This window comes from Phycodurus eques, chromosome 3, assembly GCF_024500275.1.
Source record: "Phycodurus eques isolate BA_2022a chromosome 3, UOR_Pequ_1.1, whole genome shotgun sequence".
NCBI classification, from domain to species: domain Eukaryota; kingdom Metazoa; phylum Chordata; class Actinopteri; order Syngnathiformes; family Syngnathidae; genus Phycodurus; species Phycodurus eques.
Window position 1 is genome coordinate 14,040,072 of NC_084527.1, and position 15,310 is coordinate 14,055,381.

General features: G+C 40.4%; 1 protein-coding gene across 1 annotated transcript in view; it reads right to left on the reverse strand.

Moving 5' to 3' along the window:
• Positions 1–15,310, reverse strand: part of bin3 (bridging integrator 3) — a 52,032-nt gene that overhangs the window by 15,705 nt on the left and 21,017 nt on the right. The window contains exons 4-6 of the mRNA XM_061672181.1: positions 14,492–14,553; positions 12,196–12,332; positions 7,011–7,051 (exon numbers count right to left, since the gene is read on the reverse strand). Coding sequence (XP_061528165.1) covers positions 7,011–7,051; positions 12,196–12,332; positions 14,492–14,553 — 240 coding nt within the window. The remainder of the gene's footprint in view (positions 1–7,010; positions 7,052–12,195; positions 12,333–14,491; positions 14,554–15,310) is intronic.

Sequence of the window (15,310 nt, forward strand, 5' to 3'; positions counted from 1 at the left end):
CAGATTGGGACCAAACCAGACTGCGAGTAGCTAAAATCTGTGAATAATTTTTGCTCCCCCAAAAGTGATTATAACTGCCTATATTAACAGTTTAAACCATGAATAGTCCACCAACTGTGATCCCAAAACACTTGGGAAGAGGCTGATAACATGTCAAATGATTACAAACATACTGTAGACATTATTTTGCCATGAACATTCTTTTAATTTTTTGGGGGAAAATGAGAGTATAGAGTTTTTGTGAGAATAATGGGGGAGAGGTTGCCCTGCCCCCCCCCCCAAAAAAACATTTTGCAAATACGTGAATTTACAACAGCCAAATTGTGAATATGAAGGAGTTCACTTACAATAATAAAAGTAGGATCAATTAAGTAAACATATGATGAGGTGATAATACAATTATATAATTTGTATGCAGTCATCATTCCCTCTGAGTGAAACCATAACTACAATGCAGGATGCAACAATTTTTTTTTAATGTGATACCACCACATAGAGCGAGTTGTGAGGGGGGAAGAAAAAAAAAAGACTGATGATGACCACAGAAACCAAAATGGAACTTTCTGTGAGGTAGCAGTAGCGTAGTAACGAAAGTGGTGCAGCCTGGCAACCCAGTACAGTTTGACTATAGAGTCAACTTCAATAATAAGACAACGCAAAGTCAGACTCACATTATGTCATCAAAATTAATAAACATTTCACAGAAATTACTGTTCAGCAGTCACCTTTCAACACTTGAATAACAGTTAAGATCGTTACTAACTGTGATGAGAACGTTGGCTCGCTTTCAGCAAGCCTCCAAATGCATCTTCTTAAATGCTATGTCTCAGTCATGTCATCAAACCATGAGTAGCTTCATTGTTGTTTAACACAGCAGCTAACTTCTCTTTACACTTTGTCACTCAAAACTTTCAAATCAGTATATCGAATTGTGTCTGACCTTAAAAGGCTCTACGGTAGTGGATTACCAGAAACCAAGTTCTGGAAATCCATAAAAACTGTCTTAACGACATAATAAAGGCACACAAGTCCAATTGGTTTTAGGCCTAAACCAGGGGTAGTCCCAGCCCAAGCAGAGGCACAGATCTCCAAACAGACTTGACTTACCACAAAGTGTACAAAGGGTAAGGTTAGGAGGCCCAGATAAACCAAATGCCTCCATGCCCACGCACTCCCACCCCCTCCCCTCACATAAACACAGTGATGTCATTCAGGGACCCTGCTGAGTGGATTAAGTGCACATCTGGGCGACAAGATAGAAAAGACAGAGGCTGAGACCACAGAAGCGAGTGTGCGTGTGTTTCCAGCACATTTTTAAGTATAAGTACTAACATTAAAAAGGTAACACACATTATAAAGAAGGTAGCACACGACTAATCTCTCGCACACACACACGTATATTGTTGAAGTCTTTCCATTAATATTAACTTTTCTCACAAACACAAAATCACTAATAGTATTTAGATGCAAAGTAAACAATGGGGAAATATTCATTAGTGAGGGGACTAATGGAATCCTAATGGAAGCTTAAAAAATATATTAGCTTTTAGGCACGATGGACAGTTGGATAAACTAATAACTAGCACTGTATTCAAAATACGTTAATTCATGAAGAGAGGACATTAAAAGTTTCGGCCTGTGATCGTGTAAATGGCAAATTTCACAGCTTTGGATGCTTAAGTATGCTGGAGAGCGCGCACCGTCTTGTGACACTTCTCTTTTCTCAACCGATTCACTGCTGTGGGACCAGGAAGCTGGGCCCTTTGCCATATTCTGAGCAGGCCCACACGTCCGCCTGCCGCCCACCAGGAAGAGGAAATTAGAACCATTCCATCCTGTCATTTCTCCACCACCGGAGCAAAGGAGAAAAGAAAGGACTAACGCTGACCCACGTGTCTTCAAACGAATCTGTGCACTTTGTTTGGTTTATTTTTTAATGCGCTGGTGAATGTTTCAATTCCATCAACTGCTTCTGTGTGTGTGTGTGTGTGTGTGTGTGTGTGTGTGTGTGTCGGCGGCGGTGGTTCGGGGGGGGTCTCTTCAGCAGCATACGCTTAAAGTCCTGGGAGGAGTCACGGGAGGAAGCAAAACCTTAACAAGCCCTCCGGAAGATGAGTGGGAGCATCCAACCACTCCCTTAAGTACCTCTGCTTTGCATGCCTGTGCGTGTGTGTGTGCGTGTGTGTTCATGAAAAAAAGAAAACAACTTAAGGAATGGAATAGCACTCGCTGCCTGCTCAGATGGGGGCGACTATTAGGAATAAGACCCGTATAAACTGTGCTCCAGACACACATCGACAACAGCAGCACTGCTCCGACCCTTGTTCTCTTTTACAATAGCCCACTGAAGGTTTTCCGGTCCTTGACTACACTTATCACATTGGAAAGTACTTATTAAGATACTAAAACATAGAAGGGTTTTGTTGTGTATCTGCTTCGCTGCCAGGGAAACTGTAAACGCATCAGTCACAATGAGACATGCAAACAAACAGCAAGAGAGAAACAGGGTCTTCCGCATTTATTTCTTGGCAAGGATACACTTGATTTGAGGAGAGACTGAGTGCAGTAAGAAGTCGGAAGACCGCAACAAAGTGGAGACAGTGGAGTATAATACGGCAGCATCCAGAGCGAAGGCGCAAACAGAGTAAGCTAACCTTCGATTGTGTGTCTATTTTATCCTCAAATGTGACGACGAATACAAATTTGCTCGACCAATGACTCGACTTAAAAAGGTGAGGCCTGTAATTTTCATCATAGGTCTACCTCACCTATGAGAGACAAAATGAGGGGGGCGGGGGGAGTAATTAATAAAATAAAAATAAAAAAATCCAGAAAATCAATGTCTTATATTTTATAAGAATTTACTATCAAATTAGGGTGGAAGTTTAAGTATTTGGTCAATAACAAGTTCATCTCAATACTTCGTTATATACCCTTCGTTGGCAGTAACAGAGGTCAAACGTCTTCACAAGGTTTTCCCACACTGATGCTGGTATTTTGGCCCATTCCTCCATGCAGATCTCCTTTAGAGCAGTGATGTTTTGGGGCTGTCACTGGCCGACACAAACTTTCAACTCCCTCTAAAAATTTTCTATGGGGTTGAGATCTGGAGACTGGCTAGGCCACTCCAGGACCTTGAAATGCTTCTTACTAAGCCACTCCTTCGTTGCCCAAGTGGTGTGTTTGGGATCAGTGTCATGCTGAAAGACCCAGCCACATTTCATCTTCAATGCCCTTGCTGATGGAAGGAGGTTTTCACTCAAAATCTCACGATACATTCTTTACTTGACACGGATCAGTCGTCCTGGTCCCTTTGCAGAAAATCAGCCCCAAAGCATGATGTTTCCACCCCCATGCTTCAGAGTAGGTATGGTGTTCTTTGGATGCAACTCAGCATTCTTTCTCCTCCAAACACGACAAGTTGAGTTCTTAACAAAAAGTAAAATTTTTGTTTCATCTGACCATATGAGATTCTCCCAGTCCTCTTCTGAGTCATCTAAATGCTCTCTAGCAAACTTCAGACGGGCCTGGACATGTACGGGCTTTCAGCAAGGGGACACGTCTGGCACTGCAGAATTTGAGTCCCTGGCAGCTTAGTGTTACTGATGGTAGCCTTTGTTACTTTGGTCTCAGCTCTCTGCAGGTCATTCACTAGGTCCCCCTGGGTGGTTCTGGGATTTTTGCTCACCGTTCTTGTGATCATTTTGACCCCACGGGGTGAGATCCCACGTGGAGCCCCAGATCGAGGGAGATTATGGTCTTATGTCTTTCATTTTCTAATAAGTGCTCCCACAGTTGATTTCTTCACACCGAGCTGCTTACCTATTGCAAATTCATTCTTCCCCGCCTGGTGCAGGTCTACAATTTTGTTTCTGGTGTCCTTTGACAGCTCTTCGGTCTTGGCCATAGTAGAGTTTGGAGTATGAATCTTTTATACTGATAACGAGTTCAAACAGGTGCCATTAATACAGGTAACGAGTGGAGGATAGAGGAGCCTCTTAAAGAAGAAGTTACAGGTCTGTGAGAGCCCGAAGATTTGCTTGTTTGTAGGTGACCAAATACTTATTTTCCACCATAATTTGCTAATATATTCTTTTAAAAAAAAACAGACAATGTGATTGTCTTTCCACATTTTGTTTCTGACGTATACCTATGATGAAAAGTACAGGCCTCTCTCATCGTTTTAAGTGGGGGAACTTGCACAATTGGTGGCTGACTAAATACTTTTTTGCCCCACTGTACATTTCATTAGTATTTTGTACTATTGCCTTGAAACGGTATGACTTGGTTCAAACGTTTTGGATATCCTTCCACAAGTTTCTCACAATAGTTGGCAGGTTTAAGCCTACCAATATTTACCACCAAAGACTTTTAATATTCCTATCTTTAACTAAGAAGTTTGAATTTGAGAAAATTCTCTTAATTCCCAAGATACATAAAGTCCTTAAGAGCCTCCTTGAGGATTATTAAATAACAAGTGAATCATCAACACCTTTACTGCAATTAATAAGAACATTAATCAACATTTAATTTAGTTTACAATTGCACCGCTTTCATAATCACATCTCGGTGATGAAAAGTTTTATCTTCATCTCTATAGTCTGCTGACAGCAGTGCAACTCCTACTGGCAAGAGCATCATTATACAGTATTACTAGGCTTTACATGATCAGGATTTTTGGGGCCGATCACCGAGTTTAAAAAAATGATAACCAATCACACATCCTATCACAAGATGAAGCAATATGTCTATTTAAATTACTTGTTCCTTTACTGTATATACTTCTGCACTGTATATTGATTATCTTCAAAAGTATTCTCTAGTCCAGTGATTCCCAACCAGTGTGCCGTGGCACATTAGTGTGGCATGAGCGATCTTCAGGGGTGCTGTGGGAAATTATCAAATTTTACTTAACTGCTCAAAAAATTATTCATTTATAAGAAATAATGTATCTTTGGTCTTCTATTTATGCCAGTAAGGCATAGTAACAGACCGCACAAATAAATGCTCTTCTATTAGATGGCAGGAAGTACATACAGTAATTACTGTTTCCTACTTTACTGTTTCCTACTTTTTGTGACATTTTGTTGTTTGTTGGTGTGCCGTGAGATTTTCCAATTGTAAAATATGTGCCTTCGCTTCATAAAGGTTGGAAATCACTGATCTAGTCAGGTCATGTATTCTAATCAGTCAGGTCAAACCAACATTACAACATGACAGAAATAATGGGTGCTAACTTACTGTAATTGAATTACTTTATTGTAATTAAATTACTCCACACACACCGAAACTTTAGAGCATGATTCGGCATAATGCTGGCATGTTTACGTACAACCAACCGTTAGTGCTAGCACTAGCTTGTTAGGCTACAAAACGTTTTGTTGCCTGCTTACGTGCCGTATTGTATTAAAAGTATGTGAACATTCCTCAAGCAATCCTTAAATGAACGTAATCTCCCGAGCACTGGTGACCACCACCACGTTTTCCCCACATTTTGTTCTTATAATAAACGTCTCGCGATGTCGTCGCCATGGTAACAAGTGCATCCATCCGGTTGCGTTTGAGTTGACAAGGTAAAGCCCTGTGAAGGTAAAAGACGGGATGTGGTGGCATCGAAAACATTTTATTGCAGTAGTCTGACAAGTAGTCTGCAATCGTGAAAGACCAAATTTTTCTTGTAGTCTGATCACATTACATGTTGTCTGTCTCAGCCGTGTTGTCTGTCCCACACTGCCGACGTTTTGTTTTTTTAACATAACTTTATTGGTTGTCAGATATTTACAGTAGTACGTCAAGAGACATCCGACAAGGTTAAAAATAAACTAGCTTTTGGATTCAAATATACTGTCCATGATGGCGACGCAGAGTAAATGTCTTTTGCGGAGCCGATCAATCGGCAAATTATGACAAAGCCGACCAGCATAAAATGCTAATTAGCGGCCAATACTGATCAAGCCGATCAGATCGGTGTAAAGTTTAAGTATTACATATTTACAAGGCATGAAGTTAAACCAATTAGCCAATTTGATGGAAGGTTTTTGCTTTTATAATTCAATAGTAAAATAAAGATTTGTTAATCATATCAATTCATCATTACATTTATTGCTGGCCAACAGGAAAGAGTTGTTTTTTTTATTGGCTGTATCCAAGAGACATCCGACAAGGTTAAAAATAAACTAGCTTTTGGATTCAAATATACTGTATATGATGGCGACGCAGAGTAAATGTCTTTTGCGCAGCCGATCAATGACGTCATTGATCGGATCGGCAAATTATGACAAAGCCGACCAGCATAAAATGCTAATTAGCGGCCAATACTGATCAAGCCGATCAGATCGGTGTAAAGTATAAGTATTACATATTTACAAGGCATGAAGTTAAACCAATTAGCCAATTTGATGGAAGGTTTTTGCTTTTATAATTTAATAGTAAAATAAAGATTTGTTAATCATATCAATTCATCATAACATTTATTGCTAGCCAACAGGAAAGAGTTGTTTTTTTTATTGGCTGTATCCAAAGTCGTGTTGGTCATAATAATTTATAATTATTTCTTGTGTTTTGTGAATCATGCTGAAGATAAACTTACCCCCAAAATTGAATCACTCCGGTCGACCTGCCAGTTTAATTTTACAACTTGTAATATTCAAGTTCAAATTCATGAGCCAGTCTTATTTTTTCCCCTCACTTTATTTCGGCGTTAACATGCACAGGTAACATGGTATCCGTACGTTGTTCTTTGTCTCTTATTTACTGTATGTATTCATTTGCTTACAAAGAACTCTCAATTGTTCAGCTATCACATAACTGAAATAAGTCGTGTTACCAAGCTACATTTAAAACTCATGCACTGCCAGCCCTCCCAGCTAAAATGGCCATGCTGAGCGGAGTAGTTATCTTTCAATAGACAAAGGGCAACATACAAAACAATAAGGGTCTAGTTCCTCTAAAGCCAAACTTAACCCCCCCGCAAAAAATACAAAAAATAAAATAAAAAAATAAAGACTTACTTTTTCAGAGGGTCGATAACAGTCTTCTGAATCTGGTTGACCTACAATGTAAATAGAGAAGAAAACACGTCGGCATCAAAAGGTGGTGAAATTACAAACTGTCAAATTGAGTTACAGTCAAACTAAATCCCAGCTACATTTCTCACTCATTAGCAGCAATGTCACTGCACAAATGACAATATACATTTCAAACAGAGCACTCAGGAAAAGGGAGGAAATGTGTGTGTGTGTGTGTGGGAGAGTGAGGAGAAGGGAACCCCCCTCAAAGATAACTTTGGCGATGATTTTATTGCACGCAAACCCCGAGGTGAAACCCCTGAATATTCATCGGCGCTTGATATACAAAAGGATGCAACTGTCAGGGGACGGACATGAAAGCAAAGCCCCACTGATTTCAAATCCTGTGCAAGGTGGGCTGTCATACAAGATGAAAGTTCTTTGCAAACAAACATTTTAAACAATAACAGTTTATCATTTTTTTCCCCCAGTATATTTTCCTCCAGGTGACTAGAATTAACAGGCGGGAGGAAAGGAGGGCGGAGGGTGGTGTGTGTGTGTGTGTTAAACGGAGGTAAGCGAACATCTAATTTCAAGGCCTCCAGCCTCAGCACAGCAAGTTGGCAAAACATTCATGAAGTTTATTTGAAGATTATTGATTATTTGAGACTGACAATGATGGTTAGAGCTACGGCTCCAAACATGGCAGAGCGGCTCAAGAAGGGTAAACGTGTAGAAGACAGAAGGAGAATTGAAACATGGACATGTGAGGCCTCAGCTGCATGCGATGATGATGAAGATGAAGAGCTACCATACATTTGTCCGCTATTGGAAGAAGGACAGCTGATAAGGCAATCTAACAAATGGAAGCGAGGTCGCAGCTGTGCAATGTGAAAATGCCCTGACCGAGATGAGAAGGCACCGTGATGCTGAGGCACATTTCCAAGTGCAAACTGCTTGATTGTGGTTGGAGGGGAAAAAAACGGAAAGCAAAAACAAACAAGTGTATGGGAATTCACATGGTCTTTTGTTTTACATATTCACACCAACAAACCTCCCTCCCCTCCTTCCCGGCGTTGCTCCTTCTAAAAGGTGAGAGCATGCGGCGAGGAGGGAGAAGAAGAGCAGCGGCAGATTTGCTTACGCATGCCGGTGCCCTCTACCCTCTGCCCCTTCCCACAGAGAGGAGGGGCAGAGCTATTCCTCAGAGGACCCGCAGAGCCCGAGGCCGGCGCTCAAGCAGCAGTCTCCATCTGTGAGTCACAGGGCAGAGGCCATCCCGACACACAGGCCTCCCAAAAATACACGGAGATCGCAGAGGAAATCAATATCCCTCCAAACGGAGCATCCTCTACCGCACTGCCGCCATCTACACTGGGGCACAGCTTTGGCAGCAGTGCGCCGGCGGGGCTGCGCGCCCTCCTCAGCCCCAGAAATAAACACACAGACCTGGGCCACTGCTGCCTTCATTATCGCTCCACGTTTCATGTGCTGGATGCTCTCTCACTCGCGGGCCCCGCGGCGCAACATCTCGTCTCAATGCACAGTGGAGCCAAGGGTGGCTGCTTTTGTGTCTGTTTTCGCAGGAGCGCCAGGGTTTCGCTGTGGGTGCCGTCAGAATCAACAGTCTGCTGGAAACATGCAGGCACGGCACGCAAGTGTGAAACACCTAGCAAACCTGAGGTGATTCCGCAAAGCAGACTGACTGAGAAGTGCTCGTAATTTCTTTCTTGCCTTGAGGTCATGTTTAGCCACTTTACAAAAAGTCGACACAGAATGAAGGTTAGGAAGTTTATTTCGCAAGACAGGGAAAGTGGGGGAAATATCAGGTGTGATGAGCTGTCAATTCCTCTTGTACTCAAAGGTTGTCCGTCACCACGGTGGTACTGTACTGGCATCAGCGTCTGGCTGAATCATGATCTAACACATCACTGCACTCGGTTTAACATCAAAAACATTTTCCGTCTAAAGAAAAGTTGCACATTGTGCTCACTGACACATGAACAGTGCTTCTATGGAGATAATAAGACAACTTTATTGAAGAGATTGAGAAAATGAAGGGAGTGAAAGAAAAAAATGTTACTGGACTGAACTGTAGCCACACCAAGTCATGTAACATACAGTATGTGCTTAGTGCATTCCAGTTGGGTTTATGATGATGAGCCAATCTAAAATACGGTAGCTGACGAAGAGAGGCAGCCCTCCCTCCAAGTGTCTTTAGTCGCAAAGCTCAGGCTCCACCCTCCGTCGCCATGGTGATGAAATCCGAACAAGCCAATGGGCCAGCAGTATATGGGGCAGTGGGCTTACTTGAAACGAGACAGGGCCAGCACCTAAAAATTGGCTTATTGTGGATAGGGACCGACGCTGACCACGAATAATTTACGCTACCTTATAACTGCCACAACAAATTTAGAAGTCCCCCCCCCAAAAAAAGTGAACAAGTGAGGGACTGGGTAAAAAAAAGAAAAAACGTGAAGAGGCGCGAGTTTCCACGAATAACTGGGGATAGCTTCATGCTTAACGCCGAATATGCGGGGGTCCACTGTATTCCTGAAAGAAAAAAAATTATTTTCAAAAAATTTGCTAACATTCATCTATTGTTTTGAGTACCGTGGAACCTCGGTTTTTGCATGCCCTAGTTTTAGTATTATTCTGTTTTTGCTTGAATTTCCTGTCGGAATTTTGTCCCGATTTTCGAACATCTGCTCAGTTTTCATACCAAAACCGTGTGACTCAGCCGCTCATTTCACAGAATTGAGCGCCTAAACAACTTTATTTTCTCATTGAGTGAGCCTCACCCTACATGTTCATCTGAAGCACTTTCAGAGTTTTCTGTGCTTGTTTGAGTGTGACTGCTTAATAAGCCATGATGGGGCCAAGGGAAGATCCAAGTGACAGCTCATTGATAAAGGTGAGAAACACAACGGAATTCAAGAAAGAATTTAAGTAAGAAAATGGTGGACTTCCCTTCCAAACAATAACTGCTCCTCCTCCTTCTCCCTTCCTCACTGCCTTTTATATACCAACAAAAGTCTTCAATCAAGGTAAAATAGATACATTATTCTCTACAAAACATATTTTTGGTAATATTTTTGTGTGTTAGGAATGCAATAATTGAATATACGTTTTTCCAAAGGGAAATATTGCTTAAACTTTCGTACAGTTCTGGCTCAGTCAGACTTTTTAGAATGCTTAACTACGACAACCGGAGTTCTGTTGTATTATTAAGCGTTGAGAAAAAAGAAAGAGCTTGTGGATGACAGTTGAACCCAGTGTTCAGGTGTTCAATTTTGTGCATAAAAAATGTGTGAATTTGGAGCAGTCATAAGCAGTGTTGCCAGAGTTACCATGAAAAAGTAACTTAGTTACTTTACTGATTACTTGATTTCAAATGTAACTAAGTTAGAAAAAAGTTACTTTTTAGTTGGCAGGAATATCACTTATCCACAGTGCAAAAAAAGCATTAGCTTAACCGTACCCATTACTTAGTAATGTACGCCACACAAGTTACAGAATGATGTAGTCAACATGAAAAAATAACTTCAATATGTGTAGTTGAAGCCACATTAAATGAGCAACTTCGAGCAGACTTGACGTAAAATAGCCACCTAAATATAAACAAGCACACCTCTCACTACACTTCTTTAAAGACAACTGAGATCGATAGATAGATGCATAGATAGATGCATAGATGCATAGATAGATAGATAGATAGATAGATAGATAGATAGATAGATAGATAGATAGATAGATAGATAGCTAGATAGATAGATAGATAGATAGATAGATAGGTAGGTAGGTAGGTAGGTAGGTAGGTAGGTAGGTAGGTAGGTAGGTAGGTAGGTAGGTAGGTCGGTCATAAGGTGCAATTGATATGATTCTACTCCAGTCTTGTGGTAGTTGGCAGTGGTAGTTCGCTCTCTATCAGTGCTTCCAAAGAAATCTCATTAGATGACCATACAAGTAGTTTTTGCCTCCTTGATCAAGTTTGAGTTGTCATGTATTTGAATCATGTGATTCCACAGAAAGAAAAAAAAAAGGTCAAGAAGACATTGTTTCACGCTATTTAGAAACACAATACCGGTTAAGAGTGACATGGAAAAGGTCATTGGACTACAACAAAAGCAAAATGCAACACATGAGCTTGGCAATGTTGATAAACTCCCCAAAAAAAAACAAGGCTGGTGTGAATTTGCGGGCATGTTTTTGCTTTTCAAGTCAATCTTTCATAGCGCAGTTGTGCCTTGAGGATGTATACGTTGTGTTACTATGTTTGAGACCACCGGTACCTGTGCCCATGATTCTACTTCAAAAGCTCATGAACACTCTTAGAAGGAAGAAGTTGTTGTGAAAAGATAGTATACTAGCTGGTTAATCTAGGAATAAAGTGAGCTGAAATGACCTTTATTATCAGCTACTTCCTTACAGATTGCACAACTTTTCTAACTACACATTGTTTCTATTGTTGGGTCTGTTATAGCACGACTGGAAACAACAACAACAACTCAGATTGCAAAGTGCACTTTTAGTTGAAACTTAACCGTAAGTTTCACACCATAAGACGCGAGGAGACAGAAGAAACACTGACATGTTTGTGAACCTTGATTCCAAATATTCTGAGAGAGAAAGCAAACCGTCGCAAGTGTTTTCAACTTAATGGTCAGATATAAAACATTTAGACATTCCTCTCGATACCTGTAGAACCCCTGACATTCCTCTCGATACCTGTAGAACCCCTTTACAAACCATAACTGCCATTTTTAAGCTTACATCACCAATGGAGCGGTAAGACTTAAAGACAGACAAGAGAAAAGACTGACTGCGTGAACTGTTGGTATAAAAATGTCGAACTTCAATTTAATGCAACTTCACGTGCTTCAGAAGTTGTGTTGTGCATATTTTTAAGCAAATGCCTCTATTGCATAAATTGTGTTACAGAGCAGTGAGTCACATCTGATAAACTGCAGATTGGGTTTACAGGGGATGATGCCATAGATGCTTTAAAAAAATAACATTAAAAAAGGCAGCAAATGAAAATACATATGGTGAGTATGGAGTTGGCGGGACGAGAAGAAATATTGACAAAACCCCATCAACTTCACCAACGTGTAGATGTGTAATGATTGCCAATCAAATACCAAAAGTCAAGAATACTACAGACAACATGACAGAATGTGATTCTGACCTTCTCCTGGCTGAAGGAGTCCATCGTCTTCATGGCTGTGTCCAAGGCTGTCATGGACTCTAGGAATGCCTGGTCCTGCTCACATAGCGGGTTACTCAGAAGGTCTGCCGAGATCTTCACTGCTGCCTTCGACATGGCTGAGGAAAACATACAAATAAACAAAGGATATCATCAAATATTTGATACGTTGACCCTGACCGGCGAATTTTGACAATTGACGCTCCTCTAAAACGCATTAGAATTTCCTATATTAATAGTTTACCATAAATATACAGCAAACTATGATCCCAAAACACTTTAATAACCTCTGCCTGCACAGCAAAGTACAGGATTAACATTAATAGAACCGATGCTCCTGTATTGGTGGAAAAGTCTGCTCTTCGGAGGCCACTGGACAGAGTCTTCAGTGTTTACTGACCCAAAACTGCTAGATCCACAGCTTACATGGGCATCGCCATCTTATCTATCCACTAATGCTGAAAATCGGATTGGATGAGCAAGACAGTGGCTGGGAGCGGAGAAAGTGAGCGTGTGTCTGGGTGGAACGTCCTCCAACATACAAAACAACATTTAGGTTTCTACCGCGAGCCTGGTTGAGCGGACAACTACTGTAGTTTTTTTGGGCGCGTTTACAGCTGACAGTACTTGTTTGTTTTCTCAGTTAAACAACGTTACAATCCAATAAATATCACTCATACTGTAGACAGTATTTTGCCACAAAAATTAAAAGTAATGTTCAGACTTTTTTTTGCCAAGTTACAGATAATTGCAAATAGGCATTCCCTCCCACCCCCGCAAATAACAGAGGCTAATTTCCCCCCCCCCAAAAAAAATCAGCAAATAGGTGAATTCATGAAAGCCGAACAACAGATATGCGAGGTTCTTCTGTACACTCAATGGCTACAAAGCTGGGTAAATTAGATATCAAAACTCCTTCTTTGAAATTGGTAATTGTCAGTTTTGACTGACACTGGCAGCTACTACCGGTAATTTATTTAATATTCAGCAGTAGTTAGTGGTGTAGAAATGGAATGTATTATACTAAAAGTTTATTATTAAGTAATAAATAAAAATATGACTACAGAACTAAAATAAATTTCATTCATGAATAAAATCAATAAAGTGCGACTTACATTATGTAGTTCAAAATCACTACACACTAAAATAATGATAATTCTTCCCTGACAGTGTCAACAAAAACAAACATTTATTTCAAGGAAATACATTTATAAATATAAAAGGAATATAAAAGGAATTACTTGCAGTTCATATGTAAGAGTCAAATATTATATTCTTAGAAAACAGATGGCTGGATTCTTAATTCTGACAATTTTACCTACCCATTGATCGAATGATTTGAACAGCTTGTGGATAATAGTCATGTGTACAACATAAATGAGCTTAATATAAAACACTAAAGTAATCTTAAATCATGGCACACTGTTGCCTCTATTATACAAATATGAGGCGGTTGTAGGGTTCAACCATTGCGTTGAATATTCACCAAGGCACTTGGGATCGAGGCAATGATGGCCCCAATTACTGTTAAAGTGCACTTTGTTTAGACATAGAGCATACATGGCACATTATGGCTTCAGTGTCAAAATTAATGAGCTGTGTTCCAGGGAGAAGTGAGCTGAATGGAGGGGGCACGGTGAAAATGGCCTTTATCGAAATGTGGACGAGTCACTGGTCTGTTTTCACACTCCTCTCCTGTGGCCCATTTCGACCAATTAATTACCTCTGTGTGCTGTTTGTGCTTTTCTCACCAGCTGACAAGTAACACGCTGCTGGATACTATTGTGATGTCGTCTCAAATGGCGAAGACAAAAATGTGGGTTATGAGGGCACACTGAAACTGGGATGATTACCTATTTGAATTAGTAGTTAACCAATAAATGGTTTTCTAATCTAAGTCACTGTACCTTTCCCTCTCTCACACAAATGAATGAAACAAACAACAACAATCCTAAAACCTTCTTGTGGCTAACTATGTTAACGACTGACATCCAAAACAGAAGATCTGAAGGCAAAACAAAGCAATAGACATTTAAGAGTTCATGCAAAAACACACATGCACACACATATTATAACCACCTGGGGGGGGGGGAAAAGGTGGCGCTCTACATTCTTTCATCTCATGTGTTGAGTGGTTCCAAAATCTGGCACATGGGCGAACGAACCCAGACAAGACAAATATCTTTGCAGACTTGTAAAACTTGCCAATCAACATCAAGTGTGTGAACAAGTAGCGATCGATGGCATACAAAAGCAGTAAGATGGTGGCAGAACAAACCTAAATCAGCCTCCGTGCTCTTCTTCATGTCTTTGTGAAGCTTTTTTGTCTGATCCTCCAGCCTGTGCAACAAGAAGAAGAGTGATTATCAGCAACAATCTGATGTGGAGATATAAGAAGCAAATATGGGTCAATGGCTTTAAGAGAGACAAAAGAACCGGAAATAGTGCTAAAAGAAAATAGCAAAAGTATGACTGTTTTATCATAAACAATACAAATGAGTCTCAAAGTTGGACAAAGGAAAGTGTGCTTCAAGAGGAAATTACACATTTCATTGACTCCGCATATAAAGTTATTATAGCATCTTTTAGATAATTAACAAAATAGGTAAGAGTTCTTGTTAACATCAACTATATTTGCTCCAAAAGCATTAATGTCTTCAATCATTCCACTATACATAATCCATTGTTGGGTGTTAAAAATGGCAATTAAAAGACTAAGGAGGCTGAAAACGCACAACATTCATTATATCAATTGAGGCAAACGAGGGGTTTACAATCTCCCCTGAGACCACTGTCACGTCGTTCCTCCTGGTTTGATGAACAAGGAAATGAGGTTTCATTTCCAGCTTTGCTTTGCAGGATTTTGCATTTGAGTGAGAATATTCCATGGAAAATTGTGGAGGCACAACAGAAGTTGGACAAGGACATGAGGCAGTAGTAATGCATGCACGCAAGCAACACAAATAAAAAGTGATGGTACTTTGTAAGAGGAACAGGGATTGGATTCAGAAAGGGAAAAAAAAAAAAAAAAAAAAGAATATTCTACAACGTGAATTGTACATCAAGGGCAGAAATGTACTTGACTTTTTGCAACCTA